Source organism: Salvelinus fontinalis, chromosome 9, assembly GCF_029448725.1.
Source record: "Salvelinus fontinalis isolate EN_2023a chromosome 9, ASM2944872v1, whole genome shotgun sequence".
In the NCBI taxonomy this organism is placed as follows: Eukaryota; Metazoa; Chordata; class Actinopteri; order Salmoniformes; family Salmonidae; genus Salvelinus; species Salvelinus fontinalis.
In genome coordinates, this window is record NC_074673.1 from 13,649,438 (window position 1) to 13,668,659 (window position 19,222).

At 41.4% G+C, this 19,222-nt stretch overlaps 1 protein-coding gene and 1 long non-coding RNA gene across 2 annotated transcripts in view; both read right to left on the reverse strand.

The window, feature by feature from the left end:
• asz1 (ankyrin repeat, SAM and basic leucine zipper domain containing 1) overlaps nt 1-7,694 on the reverse strand; it is a 30,763-nt gene extending 23,069 nt beyond the window's left edge. Inside the window, exons 1-5 of the mRNA XM_055933446.1 lie at nt 7,605-7,694; nt 7,352-7,481; nt 6,739-6,841; nt 2,440-2,562; nt 649-760 (exon numbers count right to left, since the gene is read on the reverse strand). Coding sequence (XP_055789421.1) covers nt 649-760; nt 2,440-2,562; nt 6,739-6,841; nt 7,352-7,481; nt 7,605-7,681 — 545 coding nt within the window. The 5' untranslated portion in view covers nt 7,682-7,694. The remainder of the gene's footprint in view (nt 1-648; nt 761-2,439; nt 2,563-6,738; nt 6,842-7,351; nt 7,482-7,604) is intronic.
• Nucleotides 7,695-10,567: 2,873 nt separating this feature from the next.
• LOC129862102 (uncharacterized) lies at nt 10,568-15,582 on the reverse strand. The gene is made up of 3 exons (XR_008760721.1): nt 15,519-15,582; nt 12,169-12,307; nt 10,568-12,068 (listed from the first exon to the last, which is right to left on the reverse strand). It is a non-coding gene; the product is annotated as an uncharacterized LOC129862102 (long non-coding RNA).
• Nucleotides 15,583-19,222: the final 3,640 nt, after the last annotated feature.

Here is a 19,222-nt window from a genome sequence, read left to right on the forward strand (position 1 = left end):
GTGGTGAACAGGGACACTGGACAGCACAGGAGAATGTCACAAGGTGGTCAAAGCCAGGGTCAAGACATGGTGCCAGGCAACAGGAAACACTGCTTCAGTCCTGGTACATTCCATCACAGTAAATCATGTCTAAATGAATAAAACAGTGGATGAATGGGAAATCTAACCCTTAATGAATGTAATAACATGTTGCTGTTCACGTCTATTATGCGATGCCAACATAACAGTGTGGACCTGTGGCTAAAAGGAAATACATACTGTAGTAGTGTTTCACAAGCTTGGCCATCGGAGGCTATATTATATTGTTTAATTTTTTACTTAACCTTTTTAACTAGGCAAGTCAGTTAAGAACAAATTCTTATTTATAATGACGTCCTACCCCGGCCAAACCCAGACGACGCCGGGCCAATTGTACACTGCCCTATGGGACTCTCAATCACGGCCGGATGTGATACAGCCTGGATTCGAACCATGGACTGTAGTGACGCCTCTTGCACTGAGATGCAGTGCCTTAGACCGCTGCGCCACTCCGGAGCCCATATCAGTCCCTGTGCTGCAGAGTATAAAATGTACCATGTCTTATGATGAAATTCCACTATAAAATCCACACAGAGATACTCAAAACATGACAGACAAAGACAGGCACACCTGGTGAATGTGTTGGGATCAGCGTTTCTGGACAAGAGTAGCTCCACACACTGGACGATCTTGTCCTCACTGGCAGAAGCTGTGCATGCAGCCATCAGTACAGTGTACTGGTCTATGTGACACACATGCACACAAAGAGCATTAGTACTGGGGCAGAATATTCAGTCCATGCATAATCTCATGACTATCATTTAACTAGACACATTTCAATGACAACAAAACCAATGTCAATGGATAAAACATCACATTAGACATTCAATCAATAGTCATTACAATAATAAGAAATCAGACATCACACCAGACAGTGCAGGAGGAGACAGCATAATAAATAGAATTTCGAAATTGGCCCTGTGAACGTTGATGTGATCAATATCCTTTTATCTTAATTCGGGAACTGTGGTGTTCTTTATGGGGTTGACTTCAGTGGCATTGTCTTCCTGTTTCGGCATGGACTGACTGTGTGCGTGTGTGGAGTGTATGTGTCTGTGAGTATGTTTAAGGTGGGAGCAATCATTGAGGGCAGTTGCAACCAGACTGACGGTTTGCGTCTGCAGTGGACCGGGGAAAATAAATAAAAGTCTGGGGTTGGCCTAGTGCTATGACGACAGCACCACGCTCTGTGTACCAGCTTTATCAATCACTCCTGCATTCCTCCCCCTCTCTTTCCCTCTCTCTTGGAGAAACACAAAATAGGAAGTGACCGCCGCTCTCCCGTTTGATTGTTTCCTTTCAAAGCCTCTGGCAACAGATGCCGCCACGGTGTGTGTAAACACACACACAGACACACACGTATTGTACACAACCATCCCTGTCGTATGTACTGACTGGAACAACATACACACAGCCGAGACACCTGTAACAACGTGGTAGCACTGTCCTCAGTCTATCCATGACTTAAACTCTCGTCTCCCTTTCCAAGATCACCAATACAACAGATGCATTCAATTTCTCCACGAGAGATAGAGAGAAAGACGAGAGGAATAAAACAGTCGGAGCTGTAAACTGAAAACACACCGGCGGATTAGCAGCATGTTTTTCCACGGTTCCTCTTTAACGTCATAGATAATAAGTAATGGCAGATGAACTATGTGGCGATGCTTCTAATTCGCTCTCCAGTCTTTGGCCGGGACACGTGTGGAAATTGAAAGAAGGTGTGAGAAGTGGGGGGGGGGGGGGGTCACTCTGTATCACCGTGTGCGCGTTGGTGTGCATGTGTGTGCTTCGAGTGCAGTGTGTGTGTGTGAGTGTGTGTGTGTGTGTGTGTGTGTGTGTGTTTCATCAAGGACAGCTAAAGTGGCACGTCGGAGGACAGGAAGATTCAGTCTGACCAAGCAAGGCTTGTGTCGTTCGATATCACAGAATTCCTTCCTTTCCTTGTCCATTGTGCCTGTTCTGTTTCAGGATCCCGCTATCGGTCCTAGTTTTGACAGGCTGATGTAGTAAGTGGGAGCATTCTCTTTATTGCTCTCAGTTCTCGGTCTCTCCAGAGGTGGGTAGAGCAGATAGTCTCTTCTACAAGCAGAGACTTGCATAAGCTGGAAGATGTAAAAGAGTCTGGCAGCAATGAGTCAAATACTAGATCACACACCTGTCTATGAAACCCTGAAAAACCATGAAGTGCCAAAAATAACTCCCTAGCGGAATGAGTCAACATTTAGGCCTATTAACTTTTGTTAGAATAAGGCTGTACTTTTGTTCAAAAACAATGCAACACATCACACCTGTAGTGCACCAGGAGTGCTGGTGAGGGCATGGTATTGAATACAGCTTACATAATGTGACAGGTCTTACCTCTGCTGAAGTTAGCGCTGGCCCCTCTGTCCAGCAGCAGCTTGGCCATGTCATAGTGAGCCATGTGCACAGCACACATCAGCGGTGTCCACTCAAACCCCAGCCTTGTCTCCACATCCAGGCCTAACAAGGCAGGGATTAGAAAGGTTAAACCAATCCATACAGAGTTACAGCACTTAGCTATTTTACTAGGCACAAAGACCACAGATCAGTAAAATGTATATAGTATGTATAAGCTGGAAGTAGAAGCCTAAGTGTTGTTGTCCATTAGTTTACTCCAATTAGGGGAAGGGTGGTAGGGTTAGGGGAAAATAATAAATATAAAATGTTTTGTTTTTTAAATACATACATACATACATACATACATACATACATACGGGGGATTGGAAATGACAGAATTACATTGATGAAGCTACAATATGAAATATTAAAGCTGATCTACCCCCTAAAAATATGAATTAATAAATAAATAAATATATATATATATATATATATATACACATATACATACATAATCGTTCAAAAGTTGGGTCACTTAGAAATGTCCTTATTTTTGAAAGAAAAGCACATTTTTGTCCATTTAAAATAACACCAAATTGATAAGAAATACAGTGTAGACATTGTTAATGTTGTAAATGACTATTGTAGCTGGAAACGACTGATTTATGGAATATCTTCCTAGGCGCACAAAGGCCCATTATCAGCAACCACCACTCCTGTGTTCCAGTGGCACGTTGTTAGCTACTCCAAGTTTATAATTTTAAGAAGGCTAATTGATCATTAGAAAACACTTTTGCAACTTTGTTAGCACAGATGAAAACTGTTGTTGTTCTAATTAAAGAAGCAATAAAACTGTGCCTTCTTTAGACTTTTATTTTACCTTTTATTTTTTATTTTACCGTTATTTTACCAGGTAAGTTGACTGAGAACACATTCTCATTTGCAGCAACGACCTGGGGAATAGTTACAGGGGAGAGGAGGGGGATGAATGAGCCAATTGTAAACTTAATTTAAACCTTAATTTAAACCGGTAGGCCAGTTGGGAACAAGTTCTCATTTACAACTGCAACCTGGCCAAGATAAAGCAAAGCAGTGCGACAAAAACAACAGAGTTACACATGGAATAAACAGACAAACAGTCAATAACACAATAGAAAAATCTATATACAGTGTGTGCAAATGTAATAAGATTAGGGAGTTAAGGCAATAAATAGGCCATAGTGGTAAAATAATTACAATTTAGGATCAACACTGGAGTGATACATGTGAAGATGATAATGTGCAAGTAGAGATACCGGGTGCAAAACAGCAAAAAATATATATTTAACAATACAGGGATTAGGTAGTTGGATGTGCAATTTACAGATGGGCTGTGTACAGGTACAGTGATCGGTAAGCTGCTCTGACAGCTGATGCTTAAAGTTAGAGAAGGAGATATAAGACTCCAGCTTCAGTGATTTTTGCAGTTCGTTCCAGTCATTGGCAGCAGAGAACTGGAAGGAAAGGCAGCCAAAGTAGGTGTTGGCTTTGGGGATGACCAGTGAATATGTGGGGAGGACCAGCCAACGAGAGCATACAGGTCGCAGTGGTGGGTAGTATATGAGGCTTTGGTGACAAAACGGATGGCACTGTGATAGCAAATTGGATGCAGTCTGAGTAGTGTTGGAGGCTATTTTGTAAATGACATCGCTGAAGTCAAGGATCGAGGGTATGTTTTACGAGGGTATGTTTGGCAGCATGAGTGAAGGAGTGAGTGAGTGAAGGAGGCTTTGTTGTGAAATAGGAAGCCAATTCTAGATTTAATTTTGGATTGAGATGCATAATGAGAGTTTGGAAGGAGAGTTTACAGTCTAACCAGACATCTAGGTATTTGTAGTTGTCCACATATTCTAGTGATGCTACGCGAGCGGGCGGGTGCGGGCAGTAATTGGCATGCATTTAGTTTTACTAGCATTTAAGAGCAGTTGAGGCCACGGAAGGAGAGTTGTATGGCATTGAAGCTCGTTTGGAGGTTTGTTAACAGTGTCCAAAGAATGGCAGATGTATACAGAATGGTGTCTGCGTAGAGATGGATCAAAGAATCACCAACAACAAGAGCAACATCATTGATATATACAGAGAAAAGAGTCGGCCCGAGTATTGAACCCTGTGGCACCCCCGTAGAGACTGCCATAGGTCCGAACAACAGGCCCTCCGATTTGACACACTGAACTCTATCTGAGAAGTAGTTGGTGAACCAGGCGAGGCAGTCATTTGAGAAACCAAGGCTATTGAGTCTGCCGATAAGAATGCGGTGATTGACAGAGTCGAAAGCCTTGGCCAGGTCGATGAAGACGGCTGCACAGCACTGTCTTTTATCGATGGCGGTTATGATATCTCTTAGGACCGTGAGCGTGGCTGAGGTGCACCCATGACCAGCTTGGAAACCAGATTGCATAGTGGAAAAGGTACGGTGGGATTCGGAATGGTCGGTGATCTGTTTGTTAACTTGGCTTTCGAAGACTTTAGATAGACCTATATCCATCCTGCCCTGCCTAACAGTTTGGGTTTAGAGTGTCTTGCCCATTGAAGAGGGGGATGACCGCGGCAGCTTTCCAATCTTTAGGGATCTCGGACGATACGAAAGAGGTTGAACAGGCCAGTAATAGGGAATGCAACAATTTTGGTGGATAATTTTAGAAAGAGAGGGTTGTCTAGCCCAGCTGATTTGTAGCGATCCAGATTTTGCAGCTGTTTCAGAACATCAGCTGTCTTGATTTGGGCGAAGGAGAAGCGGGGGGTGCAGAGCTGTTGGCCAGGGTAGGGGTAGCCAGGTGGAAAGCATGGCAAGCCCTAGAAAAAAGCTTATTGAAATTCTCGATTGTCGTGGATTTATCGGTGGTGACAATGTTTCCGAGCCTCAGTGCAGTGGGCAGCAGGGAGGAAGTGCTCTTATTGGAATTAGTGCTACAGGATGTAAATTTCGCTTTGTAAAAGCTAGCCTTAGCTTTCCTAACTGACTGCGTATATTGGTTCCAGACTTCCCTGAAAAGTTGCATATCGTGGGAGCTACTCGATGCTAATGCAGTACGCCACAGGATGTTTTTGTGCTGGTCAAGGGCAGTGAAGTCTGGAGTGAACCAAGGGCTATATCTGTTCTTAGTTCTACATTTTTTGAATGGGGCATGCTTATTTAAGATGGCGAGGAAAGCACTTTTAAAGAACAACCAGGCATCCTCTACGAACGGGATGAGGTCAATATCCTTCCAGGATACCCGGGCCAGGTCAATTAGAAAGGCCTGCTCGCTTTAGACTAATTGAGTATCTGGAGCATCAGCATTTGTTGGTTCGATTACAGGTTCAAAATGGCCAGAAACAAAGAACTTTCTTCTGAAACTCATCAGTCTATTCTTGTTCTGAGAAATGAAGCTTATTCCATGTGAGAAATTGCCAAGAAACTCAAGACCTCATAAAACGCTGTGTACTACTCCCTTCACAGAACAGCGCAAACTGTCTCTAACCAGAATAGAAAGAGTGGGTGACCCCGGTGCACAACTGAGCAAGAGGACAGTACATTAGTGTCAAGTTTGAGAAACAGACGCCTCACAAGTCCTCATCTGGCAGCTTCATTAAATAGTACCCGCAAAACACCAGTCTCAACGTCAACAGCGAAGAGGCGACTCCAGGATGCTGGCCTTCTAGGCAGAGTTGCAAAGAAAAAGCCATATCTCAGACTGGCCAATAAAAATAAAAGATGGGAAAAAGAACACAGACACTGGACAGAGAAACTCTGCCTCAAATGCCAGCATCCCAGCCAGCATCATTGGAACACAGGAGTGATGGTTGCTGATAATGGGCCTTTGTACGCCCATGTAGATATTCCATTAAAACTCTGTCGTTTCCAGCTACACTAGTCATTTACAACATTAACAATGTCTACACCATTTCTGATCAATTTGATGTTATTTTAAAATGTTCCAAACATTTGATTTTCTTTCAAAAACAAGGAAATGTCTAAGTGACCCCAAACTTTTGAATGGTAGTATACACACACACTTTTGTTTAGGGGGTAGAGCACCTTTAATATTACTGATAGATTGTAGCTTCCATCAATGTAATTGATATAAAAATAACTCAGATCAGTACCAAAGTTTGCAAACACTGTCATTTACAGAACATTGCCTGAACAAGAGGGCTAAAACCAAAGATTATAATATTCAGTAAAAGGCTGACTATAACTGGTGCTTCAATTTCAAAATTACAACAGATCATAATGGCAATTTCCTAATGTAGAATTGACTGTTCATTATCAAAACCTGCCATTGTCCAACAGCTGCTGGACCAGCTGGACATCTTTGGTGTTGATGGCTCTTTTCAAAGTGGAGACCTTGTCCTCTGCTTCTGGGACCCCTGCATCTGTGCTCTGTTAGTTTCAAGTTTTAATGTCACATGCACAAGTAAAGTGAAATGCCTTTCTGTTATAAATGAATTACACAATGCTGGTACATTAAATGATGAGTACTTCACTGTGTGTTGCATTTCAAAAGTGATTGTTGTCTGGTTGGTAGCTAGGTCATGAAGCTAGCCTGGCCAAACTACTAGACAAGACAGACCGTCTGGGATAGTTGTCGCCACCTGCTGGATTGGATTTACCATCTTCCTCTCGCACTGTCACATGCACACAATAGCTAGCTAGCTAGAAAAAAGTAGCTTAACTAAACAATAAAGATACTAAAGATAAATGGTTGTCTTGGATCATAATCAAATGAGAACCTGACAAGTTACTGCGCATTCAACAGAGCTGGCAAATACCTACCCAATTCATCTTAAACATTTACTATGGCTATCTAGCTGGCATTAGCATTTTAGCTGGCTCGAGCGCAAGATGACAGTTATGAAATTATTGGAGAAACAAATAGGAAATATGTGTCACCTCAATTAAGGGGACCTTTATCGACTTTGAAAATCCAATGTCCCACTCGTCGTTGCTCCCATCGCTTTCGTCTCCTGCAGGGAAGGCATATTCCACCTTGTTGGACATGATGGCCTCGAGTATGAATCTTCTGTAAAAAGGGGAACACTATTTTCACGGCACTTCGATACCGAAGTTACTTTTTCGTAACAGGTTAGGAGACTGAGATTAGGGTTAGGAAAAGAGTTAATGTTTGCTTAAATGATATCCTAACCTGGTACGAAAATCACTTCGTATCGGAGTGACGTGAAGAGTATGTTCTGTATAAAGCTGCAAGACGCACGTGACCATGGGAGGGCGCTCATTGAGGTCACCCGGGTGACAATGTCAGATTCAGGTCAAGTTTGCGCATCCAGGTCTACATCGTTCATATGCAATATACATCAGTGGCCTAGACCATAATCCAAAAGTATTTTAAGAACAGGGATTGGGGGTGTTGTAAAAACGTTTCAGAGTTCTACCCAGTGGAAAACTGACGGACCAAAGGGGCAACCTTTTTGACTTTGAAGCTGCCATTCCAGTTTACCGTAGTTGTAAGAATGTGCATGTTATGTTTGTTGCAGCTATGCCAGCCTGCATGATTGTCAACCCAATCACTTCAAAAAGTAGGATACCTGCCTTGTTCGAGAAAAAATAAAAAATAAAAAAAAAGAGGAAGCCATATTCAAGGTCAGTGCCAGTACAACATTTTCAATGTGCAAGGATACTGAAGCCTGATCTCGCGAGCTTACATTCTCAGGAGTTTACGTTCTATTTCGAAAAGATAGCTATTCTCTGAAGAAAGTGTGGACACTAGGCTGAGGAGTAAATTTCACACATCCCAATGTGCTACATAGGCAGGGATTACGAGAAAGTGACTGGTAGCAGGGTCATTTTAGTAAACAGTATTGCAGTAGCATAAGTGGTGGGTGTGTGCATGGTGGTATGTAAGCAGTCGCTTAGGGCCCCAGGCCCCCAAAATGTTTTTATTTTTAGGAATTTATGTCAGTCACTGACAGTCACTCAATTAGCCATGTCAACATTTTTTTTTAAATATATATATATATATATATATATATATATATAAATTAGTCTAGCCAGATATCTAAACTTGGCTGACTACCGACCGGGCACGCAGGGCATGCCCAGGGGCCCTGACCTCAAGGGGGCCAACATTGATTTTGTTAGTCACTATCACTCAAGTATCATTCATTTCAGGAAATTAGCTGTAAAACTACAAAATGTTCTCTTCACTCCATGATATAGTGTAGAATTGCATTTTTTTTTTTACTTTAACACTTAAAGATGTTTTATCTCTGTCGTCAGGAGGGGGGCCGCTAAAATGTATTGTTTCTGAGGTGGGGGGCCCCACAAGTGTGTGTGCAAGAGTGTCTATTACTATTTTTATTTTATTTTTTCACATTTTTTTAACCAGGTAGGCAAGTTGAGAACAAGTTCTCATTTACAATTGCGACCTGGCCAAGATAAAGCAAAGCATTTCGACACATACAACAACACAGAGTTACACATGGAGTAAAACAAACATAGTCAATAACACAGTAGACAAATAAGTCTATATACGATGTGAGCAAATGAGGTGAGATAAGGGAGGTAAAGGCAAAAAAAAGGCCACTTTTAACATTTGCATAAATTAATTTGCATTTGAATTACACTGAACAAAAATATAAACGCAAAATGTATGCACAAAAAGCTTATTTCGCAAAAACGTGGTTTACATCCTTGTTAGTGAGCATTTCTCCTTTGCCAAGATAATCCCTCCACCTGACAAGTGTGGCATATCAAAATGCTGATTAAACAGCATAATCATTACACAGGTGCACCTTGTGCTGGAGACAATAAAAGGCCACTCTAAAATATGCAGTTTTGTCACACAACAATGCCATAAATGACTGAAGTTTTGAGGGAGTGTGAAATTGGCATGCTGACTACAGGAATGTCCACCAGAGCTGTTTCTAGATAATTTAATGTTAATTTCTCTACCATAAGCCTCTTCAACGTTATTTTGGAGAATTTTGCAGTCCTTCTCTATGCAAAGGAGATGTGTCGTGCTAAATGAGGCTTATAGTCTTGTATGAGATCTTCTCTGTTGCTAATACTGTTTTCTGATCCAGGCCCCTACTTTTTCTTTAAGGTATCTGTGACAAACAGATGCATATCTGTATTCCCAGTCATGTGAAATTCATAGATTAGGGCCTCATTTATTTATTTCAATTGACTAATTTCCTTATATGAGTTGCAACACAGTAAAATCTTTAAAATTGTTGCATGTTGTGTTTATATTTCTGTTAAGTAAATATAGTATCAAAAAAAATTTGCCACGCAATCTAAGTAGGGTGAGTCTAAACGTCTCAGCGTTGGTTTGGAGTTAATTGAGCCCCACAGTGGGTGCGTTGTAATACCAGTCGTTTTTCCACCATTCATTTTTCCCATATGAGATTTTAGAAACACCTAAAATTAAGTATGTGTTTGGTGTAGACTTACCTTGGCGTGACGTTTTGATAAACCGTGTAATTTCTCTCTCGGACAAGGTGAGTTTGATCAATATATTGGCCTCAATTTACTCTCAAAATTGTTAAAGGATAATTAGCAAAAGAGAAGTCTTGCATGACCTCATGCAAGACTACAAATTCCTGCAGGTCATCTCTAGCCGACCCTGTCAGCTACCTTCTGTGCCCAATCAATGAGGAATCCATGTGCTGTATTAAAATGAATTGAATTAAATGTGTTGAACTTCTTCAGTCCCCTTTCTCTCTGTCTTAGCTACCCACTGACTACACTTTAGCTAGCTAGTTAGCAGAGCAGTAGATACAAAAATATGTTTTTACTTAGCCTATATAATTGTTTGTACAGCATATTGACTTTTGTCTCCATTTCAGACCTTATGGCATTTTTGAAGGATGACCTTGAGCATTAAAAGGTGGAAAGACTACTGTAAGTCTGGCCATGTGGAGAAGTGCAGCTATGATGAAGGGCAACATACCGGTTTGGTCAGGGCCAGCATGAGGGATACAATTTATCCTGTGTCGGTGAGTGTAGCTATTAAGAAAAGTTTGACCATCTTAGCAATACAGTGTGGATACCAGACTTAGATGAGTGATAACTCAGTTCTAGAATGTTGTCATTGATGAGAATGAATCAAAAAATCTATTAACATATTTATTGTTTAGACATCCAGAGACAAATCTTCAAATTTACTTTTTAGTAGTGGTCTGTCATAGAGCAGTAGTTCCCAACCTTTTTCGGCTACTGTATCACCAACTGAATTTCTCTCTGCCCGGAGTACCCCCATGTGCATTTTACCATTAGGCTTATGGTCTCATGAGTCTTCTCAAGTACCCCCTGTGGGTAGGCCAAGAACCTTCAGGGGTCCTAGTACCTCAGGTTGGGAACCACTGTCAGAGCTATATGCATTCACAGTCTTAATTTGTATGAATGATCCTTCCCATTGTAATTGATAAGTCAAGTGATAAAATCCAAAGTGATCCATTAAAAGTTAATAGAAAAACTGCACTAGTCCTCATATGAAAAGTATAGGAAAGTACTGATCCCATTATTTATCTTGTGTATTTCTGTATGGTTGTTGTTTTTAGTGTTGTCTGACACAGATCCTGTATACAGATCGCTGCAGTATGTTAAAACTGCATTAGTTGCAACTCCCAGGAGTAGCTTGAAGGAGTACATCGAACGGTACACTGAGTAGGTTTACTTCTGCAGATCCATCTAACTTGGAGTAGCAACTTCTACATCAGTACAGTCAATGACCATCCAGTTAACGCATTAAACCTTAAAGTCAGACAGGAAAGCAATGTGATGTGCAACAGAGACCCAGGACCGAATTTGGGGAAGCCCTGACTTATAGGAGCCATGGGCTTAAGTCGGTCAGTCATTTAACTAGTCATGTTCAAACTGTCTTTGTGATTTGTGTGGGGAAAATGTTAAGCCAGTCCCCAACAGCCTGAAGAAACACCTGGTGGGAATAACAAGAACCACAACTAGACTACAAACTAAAGACTATGGAGGCAAGCCTCACTCACTGGACAACGAGTTGAAGGACTCCATTTTCTTAGAACACGGAGATCACCGCTTCTGGCAAATGTTTCCCTCAGAATGCTGAGCTGAAAAACATGGGATGGAGGATTTATCTGAGATGCTCACCTAGATGATCAGTACAGTCTAGGGTACTATTTGCCCCGAAGGAGGTGAAGTCTTGCGGTGAGCTCTACGACTGTATTTCTGATTATAATTCTCAAGAGGAAAGTTAACCGTCTGAGTCGCGAGATTACTAAGGAGGACCAACAGTGGTTGTCAGATTGTCTGTACTGTACCACAGATGCATTCGGAACAAAACCGTTTCTGTGGTTTGTATGGGAAAAACATTTAGCCCACAAGATGCACCTCAGTGAGAACATTCTGTAATTGTGCCATGGTGGAGATGCCTGAAACTTCAATGTTTCCATAAGAGTCCAAATAAGAAGTAAGTAGAGTTGGATAAGACACACCCTACGAAAATCATCTGGACTGCTTAACTAGACAGAGAGCAAGAGAGAGAGAGAGAATACATCTAAGAATGGGAGAGCCATTACTTCCACCAGATCTCCTTAAGAAGGGTGGCGTTGAACATCATGAACTGCTTCTCATGGGGAGAGCCTGAAGATGTTCTGCATGTCATGCCTCATGTCTAAAACATGGGGGGAAATATAGGAAAAAGGGGAGACAAAAGTCAATTTATAAATTCAATGTTTTACACAATATTGTATCACATTTGATGAGTTACTGACCTGTCCGTCCACAAGCTCGATCGGCTGTAGCCTCTACAACTGACTCTCGTGCTTGGACCACACTGGCACAAGATGTCCATGCACCGGATGGCCTGAGGGATGTGGTGGGTCTTTTTCAATGCTGTATCACCATCTTTATCTGGACAGAAAATGCATTGTTTATCATAACACAAACACACCTTGGACAACGTGACAAGTAGTCCCTCAACACCCAATCCTAAATCATGAGAACCATACACAAACATACTGTGCAGATATACAATGCATTCGGAAAGTATTCAGACCCCTTCCCTTTTTCCACATTTTGTTACGTTACAGCCTTATTCTAAAAATGATTCAATAAAACTTTTCCCCCATAAATCTACACACAATACCCCATAATGACATAAAGAAAACTGGTTTATAGAAATTTTTGCAAATTTATGAAAAATTAAAAACAGAAATACCTTATTTATATGTATTTGCTATGAGACTCCAAATTGAGCTCAGATGCATCCTGTTTCTATTGATCATCCTTGAGATTTTTCTACAACTTGGAGTCCACATGTGGTAAATTCAATTGATTGGACATGATTTGGAAAGGCACACACCTGTCTATATAAGGTCCCACAGTTGACAGTGCATGTCAGAGCAAAAACCAAGCCATGACGTCGAAGGAATTGTCCGTAGACCTCTAAGACAGGATTTTGGCGAGGTACAGATCTGGGGGTTGGGTACCAAAACATTTCTGCAGCTTGGAAGGTCAAAAAAGAACACAGTGGCCTCCATCATTCTTAAATGGAAGAAGTTTCGAAGCATCAAGACTCTTCCCTGAGCTGGCCGCATGGCCAAACTGAGCAATCGGGAAGAACGGCCTTGGTCAGGGAGGTGACCAAGAACCCGATGGTCACTCTGACAGAGCTTCAGAGTTCTTCTATGTTGATGAGAGAACCTTCCAGAAGGACAACCATCTCTGAGGCACTCCACCAATCAGGCCTTTATGGTAGTGTGGCCAGACAAAAGCCACTCCTCAGTAAAAGGCACATGATAGCCCGCTTAGGGTTTGCAAAAAGGCACCTAAAGGACTCTCAGACCATGACAAACAAGGTTATCTGGTCTGATGAAACCAAGAGCGCTCAGACTGGGACGAAGGTTCACCTCAACAGGACAACGACCCTAAGCACACAGCCTCAGGAGTGGCTTCGGGACAGGTATCTGAATGTCCTTGAGCCCGGACGTGAACCTATCTAACATATCTGAAGATACCTAAAAATAGCTGTACAGAAATGCTCCCCATCCATCCTGACAGAGCTTGAGAGGATCTGCAGAGAAGAATGGGAGAAACTCCCCAAATGCAAGTGTGCCAAGCTTGTAGCATCATACCCAAGAAGACTCAAGGCTGTAATCGCTGCCAAAGGTGCTTCAACATACTGATGTAGTTAGCCAACCAAGGTGCCTAACTAGCTAGCTCACCAGGTGATATTTAGCTAGCTAGCTAGTTAACATTAGCTCACCTTTCATGTAGTCAGACTTTACTACGTGGTGACATGCTAGTTAACGATCCTTGCCATGGTGCCGATGCTAACGTTAGCTAGTATATCACTACATCAAAAAGTATGACTACAAGAACTGTGAGCTAAGGTTAACTAGCTGGCTTGTCAATAATAAAAGGTCACAACAGTAATTTTGCTAGCCTATGCTGGTTTTCTTTTTACTTGTAAGAAGGGTAACCGGTGTTATACACGTAACTACAGTCAGTGGTTATCTAGTTCATTTTCATAAGCACCTAGCTAACCACAGATCTTTGACGTATTACCCCAAATAGTTTGTTAGCAGCTAGCAAACGGCTTAGCTTATCACACGGCTCCAGCAACGGCTCTTATTTACAGGTTGGAAAACGATAAAATGCACGTGTGCTTATCGGAGTAGTGGTTACAATCCGGTACATAGCACAGAACCATACTTACTTCTATCAACAGAGATACCTAAGGTTAGCTAGCAAGCTATAAAGGCCAGGGTAATTTTCAAAAATCTAGTTTAAAAAATGCTACGGTAGGTTATTTGAAAAATGCTGAACAACAATCAACATGATAAATACACGATATCAATTATGTAATCGAGAAACTACAAAAAGGCTATTATTTACTTGTTTTCTATTTGGCTTGACTTGGTAGGTTACTTGCTACTTGTTGACGTGAGTTTGAATGGAGAAATGGAGGTTTATCCAACCCTTGAAACACTGCCTTGAGTGACTAAGTCAAAGCTTGCGACAGGATGTGTAGTTCTGTATGATAGTCACATTAGCGGCTAATTAGCATTTCATTTAGATGGGGTAAATGCAGGTGAATATATTGATAAAAGTGACCTTGTCCGAGAGAGATTTACACGGTTGTCAAAACATCACGCCAGGGTAAGCCTATATGAAACACAGACCTTTTATGAGGTGGTTCTAAAATCCTCTATGGAAAAATTTATGGTGGAAAAACAGTTGGAACAATTTCCGTGTTTGACCTCTAGGTTTTATGGGTATTGTGACTCATACTGTGGTATACTATAGCTTAAGCGTTAAAAAAGGAGGTAGGTCTAGAATTGTATGACCGTGGCCCTTTTTTTTGCCATTGTAATGCATTGGTATCCATAGCAACGGCTCCCGTTTGGGCTGCTCAATGATGCGATATGAAAGAGCTGTTAGCTGACGTTAGCTAGCTGCTTTTTGTCACTCTAAACTCTGACAAACAGCTGTAAGCGTTTACTCTAAGTTGTATGAGTATCCATAGCAACCATAGTATCTATAGCAACAGCTCCGTTTGAGCTGATCAATGATGAGTAGGCCGTCATTGTAAATAAGAATTTGTTTTAACTGACTTGCCTAGTTAAATAAAGGTTACATTTTACCCAAAAATTGTTTCTTGGTTTAAAAAAAAAGTATGACGAGAATTTAAAGTAGGGAATAAGAAGAAGTATAACGAATATGTAAAGTTGGGACTTGCGAAGCAAAAGTTTGCCTTTGTAGCAGTACATTCACCACTCTCTCAAACGTTTAACTCTGCCCTCCCACCGCACAGGCCGAGGGACTGGGGTGAAACGAACTACCCCAGCTCGGAGCCCGCTCAATTGAGCAACTAGAGACCCTGCAGACAGTGTGTTTGCGAGATACCGGAAAAAACTGTCCCGCGACTCTACACACATCCCAATACAAACAAAAACTGACTCTCGGAGAAGGAGTGCACAACTGGTAATGTAAATAGTCGCTTATAGCTACCACCAGAGACTTCTATTGCAGTAATGTTGACGGTTTCTGGCAAGTATTACTTAGCCAGCTAGGATGAAGGAGAACTAACGTTAAACGGAGTAAGAAATACATTACTAACTTCTCATATGCTACTGGGACAGACAGTGGCGTGGTGCTCACGGGTGATCAGTGGTGTGGCTGAGGAAGGCTGGTAAAGCAGAGGAAGCAAGCAGAGAGGTTAGTACTGTGGTTCCCAAACGTGGGGTCGGAGCCCCTTGTGGGGTCCCCTGAGGAAATCTGTACTAATCTTATCAAACAAGTTAGGAACTTAGAAAAATAAGATATGTTTCATATATGAACATTTCCACATGGCCTATCTTCCATATAGGCCGACATTAAAATGCAAACAATACAGTAAAAAAAATGTCATAGGTTTCTGTTTCTTCTCTGATGCTACGTGTCAGTGTGAATCATTTCTAATATTTCTCCCTTTCAGTGGTATAACATTACAATTGTAATAGGCTATGTTTTTGTAGACCTTCAGCAGCTAAGGTGATAATGGCTGGGGTCATTTTAGCTTGTTTTGTCTCTTCTCCAAATATAATATTAAAGTTTTTTAATTGTAAGTGTAACGGATGTGAAATGGCTAGCTAGTTAGCGGTGGTGCGCGCTAATAGCGTTTCAATCGGTTACGTCACTCGCTTTGAGACCTTGAAGTAGTGGTTCCCCTTGCTCTGCAAGGGTCGCGGCATTTGTGCAGCGATGGGTAACGATGCTTCGTGGGTGACACCTGACCATGGTAGCTGTTTGGAGAATAGGCATTTTGCATGGTCTCACCTGATGGTGAACTGAGAAGCACTGTTTGTAACCCGGCACGAGAGAATACCTGATGTGTCCTACACTCTTTGAAAAGTGATCTTCGGCTGTCCCTATAGGAGACCCCTTTTTGGTTCCAGGTAGAAAGAAGCCTTTTGGGATCCATGTAGAACCGCAACTCTTCATGGGCTCCCGAGTGGCGCAGCAGTCGAAGGCACTATATCGCAGTGCTAGGGGCATCACTACAGACCCTGGTTCAATTCCAGGCTGTATCACAACCGGCTGTGATTGGGAGTTCCATAGGGCGGTGCACAATTGGCCCAGTGTCGTCTGGGTTAGGGTTTGGTCGGGGTGGGCCGTCATTGTAAATAAGAATTTGTTCTTAGCTGACTTTTTATTCGATTTTTTTATTCAACCTTTATTTAACTAGGCAAGTCAGTTAAGAACAAATTCTTATTTTCAATGACATTGCCTAGTTAAATTAAAAAATGTAAATAAAATAAAAACTCTCTGGAAAGGGTTCTACATGGAACCAAATGGGTGATACTTGAAACCAAAAAAGGGTTATCCTATGGGGACTACCGAAAAACCCTTTTGGGTTGTAGCACCTTTTTTTCTAAGAGTGTACTGATTATGATGATGGGTCAAGATGTGAGAGAACACTGTTTGTAGCCCACTAGCATGCTTTTTAAAGGCTACAAAGGAAGTTAAGGCTGGCTTTCACTTTTTATCTGTGTTCCATAATGGAATGTCTTGACTTTTTCGTCCTCCCTAAAACTGTACTGATTAAGTTGTGATTAAGCTGATAGAAAGTTTCAAGTTCTCTCAGTTAGCAGAGCCGTGTTTGTTTTTGCTCCTGTAATCTCAGAATACGATTGTAAGAATTGTTGGTACTATGCCTTGAATTGTTGGTACTATGCCTTTTGATGTCTGACATGGTGTGATCTGATCATTCTACAGCAATTTGTGAATGACATTGTTGAATCATTTGTTTCCTATCTCTACTTGTTTCCTATCTCTACTCTAACGTTTTGTGAGTAAATACACTCAGGTTATTAAAATATAATACAGTATTGTGCATTAAGTAGCCTATTTTATTCTAAAGCCATTGGATGTAGCCCACACTATTTATTTTTTTCTTGTTATTTCAAAGTGTAGAAGAGTTGTTCCACGGAGTGAATCCTTTTTGTGTAGTGTAACTTGTTGAAAAAGGACGTTTGATTTCACCAAATTTGAACGTTCTGTCATGAAGAGCACATGTTCAACTTAATAAAAAACATGTTTTCCCATCTTAAAGCTTCAATATGTAACTTCTTGGGTAAGACCCCACCAATTCACATAGAAAAGTGAGTTATAGATCTGTCACTCTCATTGAAAGCATGTCTAAGAAGCGGTAGATCTGTTCTGTGTGCTATTTATATGCTTCCCATTCCTAAGTTTAGTTTTTGCTTTACTTTCGGTTTTGTACACCAGCCTCAAACAGCTGAAAATAAAATATTTTTGGTTAATGAAAATATATCTCTCAGCATTTTAAATTGTATAATGATTCTCTACACATAATTCCCCCCAAAATTGTACCCTTATTTTACCAGGTAAGTTGACTGAGAACATATTCTCATTTACAGCAATGACCTGGGGAATAGTTATAGGGGAGAGGATGAGGGCCAGATTGGTACGAGGGCCAGATTGGTACGAGGGCCAGTTTGGTACGAGGGCCAGACTGGTACGAGGGCCAGATTGGGAATTTAGCCAGGACACCGTGGTTAACACCCCTACTCTTATGATAAGTGCCATGGGATCTTTAGTGACCACAGAGAGTCAAGACATCTGTTTAACGTCCCATCTGAAAGACGGCACCCTACACAGGGCAATGTCCCCAATCACCGGGGCATTTTTTTTAGACCAGAGGAAAGAGTGTCTCCTACTTGCCATACGAGAAGCCTTTTTAGTTCCTTTTACTGCACACATTTAGTTTAATCATTTTAAAAGATATTGCATCTCCTCCTTTTTGGAAGATTTTGGCTTTCTGATAATGTATCAATAATAACAAATAAAAATGTTCAATACAAGTTGGGCATAAACAAAAATTTGACCGTCTCTCAAACCTGATTCTGGGGAAACATGAGCAATGGACATAAGACCGGTAGAAAACTGTCCTTTGGTCGGATGAGTCCAAATGTGAGATTTTTTGTTCCAACCACTGTGTCTTTGTGAGACGCAGAGTAGGTGGACGGTGAACGGATGATCTCCGCATGTGAAGCATGGAGGAGGAAGTGTGATGTTGTGGGGGTGCTTTGCTGGAGACACTGTCTGTGATTTATTTAGAATTCAAGGCACACTTAACCAGCATGGCTCCCACAGAATTGTGCAGCGATACGCCATCCCATCTGGTTTGCGCTGAGTGGGACGTTCATTTGTTTTTCAACAGAACAATGACCCAACACATCTCCAGGCTGTGTAAGGGCTATTTGACCAAGAAGGAGAGTGATGGAGTGCTGCAGCAGATGACCTGGCCTTCACAATCACCTGACCTCAACCCAATTGAGATGGTTGGGATGAGTTGGACCGCAGAGTGAAGGAAAAGCAGCCAACAAGTGCACAGCATATGTGGGAACTCCTTCAAGACTGTTGGAAAAGCTACTTTAATGAATATAAAATCTCAAATATATTTTGATTTGTTTCACACTTTTTTGGTTACTACAGAATTCCATATGTGTTCTTTCATAGTTTTGATGTTTACACTATTATTCTACAATGTAGAAAATAGTGAAATAAAGAAAAACCCTTGAATGAGTAGGCGTGTCCAAACTTTTGACTGGTACTGTATATAAAAACAAAATATATTTAAAAAAACAATAAAATATGCTTCTTTAGAGGTTATTACACTATTACTTTTTTTGGTCAATTTATCTCTTGAAACATGCAAAATAATTACACGTAATGTTACTGTACTTTTCACTCACACAATGCACTCAGGTCGCTGTTGGTTCCTGATTCTTTCAGTCGGTATGGCGTCTCAATTGGGGG